At 45.8% G+C, this 1,056-nt stretch overlaps 1 protein-coding gene across 1 annotated transcript in view; it reads left to right on the top strand.

Moving 5' to 3' along the window:
* The window catches only part of LOC116101303 (nuclear pore complex protein Nup98-Nup96-like), a 16,816-nt gene that overhangs the window by 8,882 nt on the left and 6,878 nt on the right, over positions 1 to 1,056 (top strand). Inside the window, exons 7-8 of the mRNA XM_031384900.1 lie at positions 22 to 158; positions 842 to 1,035. Coding sequence (XP_031240760.1) covers positions 22 to 158; positions 842 to 1,035 — 331 coding nt within the window. The remainder of the gene's footprint in view (positions 1 to 21; positions 159 to 841; positions 1,036 to 1,056) is intronic.

Here is a 1,056-nt window from a genome sequence, read left to right as displayed (position 1 = left end):
CTAAGCTGGCACCTTTGGGAAGTGCTACGTGCTCTTAACTATACCCATCTCTCAGAACAGTGCGAGGGTGTGCTACAGGCCAGTTATGCTGGCCAACTGGAAAGCGAAGGACTTTGGGAGTGGGCCATCTTTGTCTTCCTGCACATTGACAACTCAGGGTGAGTGAAAAGTCATTGAACCCACTGGGAACATCTAGCACCTCAGGGCAGGGCAGTCCAGTCCAGTAAGTGATTGCTTACAGTGGTTCTTAGTCTGTGGTTCTCAATCCCTTTGGGGATCAAAGGACCCTTTCACACGGTCACCTAAGACTATCAGAAAACACGGATATTTACATTATGGTTCATAACAGTAGAAAAATTATGAAGCAGCAACAAGAATAATTTTATGGTTGGGGGGTTATAACAACATGTGTTGCAGCGTTAGGAAGGCTGAGAACCATTGTTCAGAATATCTGTTAGATATAGCCATGTGATAAATCTCAAAGGCCTGCAGAGATGGCTCATCAGTTAAGAGCACTTACTTCTTTTCCATGGAGTCTGAGTTCGATTCTCAGCACCTGTGTTGGGTTACTCACAACTGCCGATGGTGACTCCAACTAACTCTGAAGATCCAACACCTGCACATGTACCAGCATACACATTTACACACAATTAGAGACAATAATAATATTTGAGATAGTCCTAACTGATTTGTGGTTTTGTTTTTTTTTTTAAGTTTGAAGTGGTCCTCTATAGATGAGATTGCCCATTTGAGTGACTGCCCAGGGGACCATCTCAGCTGTCCACCACAGCCTTCTCCAGACTAGGGATGATGCTTATTCCAGTTTTTGTCTTCCCCACAGCATGCGTGAGAAGGCTGTTCGAGAGCTGCTGACCCGTCACTGCCAACTGTCAGAGACCCCTGAGTCTTGGGCTAAGGAGACTTTCCTTACACAGAAGCTGTGTGTGCCTGCTGAGTGGATTCATGAGGCCAAAGCAGTTCGAGCACACATGGAATCCAATAAGCACTTGGAGGCCCTCTATTTATTTAAAGCTGGTCACTGGAACCGCTGCCACA

This window comes from Mastomys coucha, unplaced genomic scaffold (assembly GCF_008632895.1).
Source record: "Mastomys coucha isolate ucsf_1 unplaced genomic scaffold, UCSF_Mcou_1 pScaffold21, whole genome shotgun sequence".
Taxonomy (NCBI): domain Eukaryota; kingdom Metazoa; phylum Chordata; class Mammalia; order Rodentia; family Muridae; genus Mastomys; species Mastomys coucha.
The sequence above is the reverse complement of the archived record's forward strand: the minus strand, read 5'-3'. Positions and strand labels throughout refer to the sequence as shown.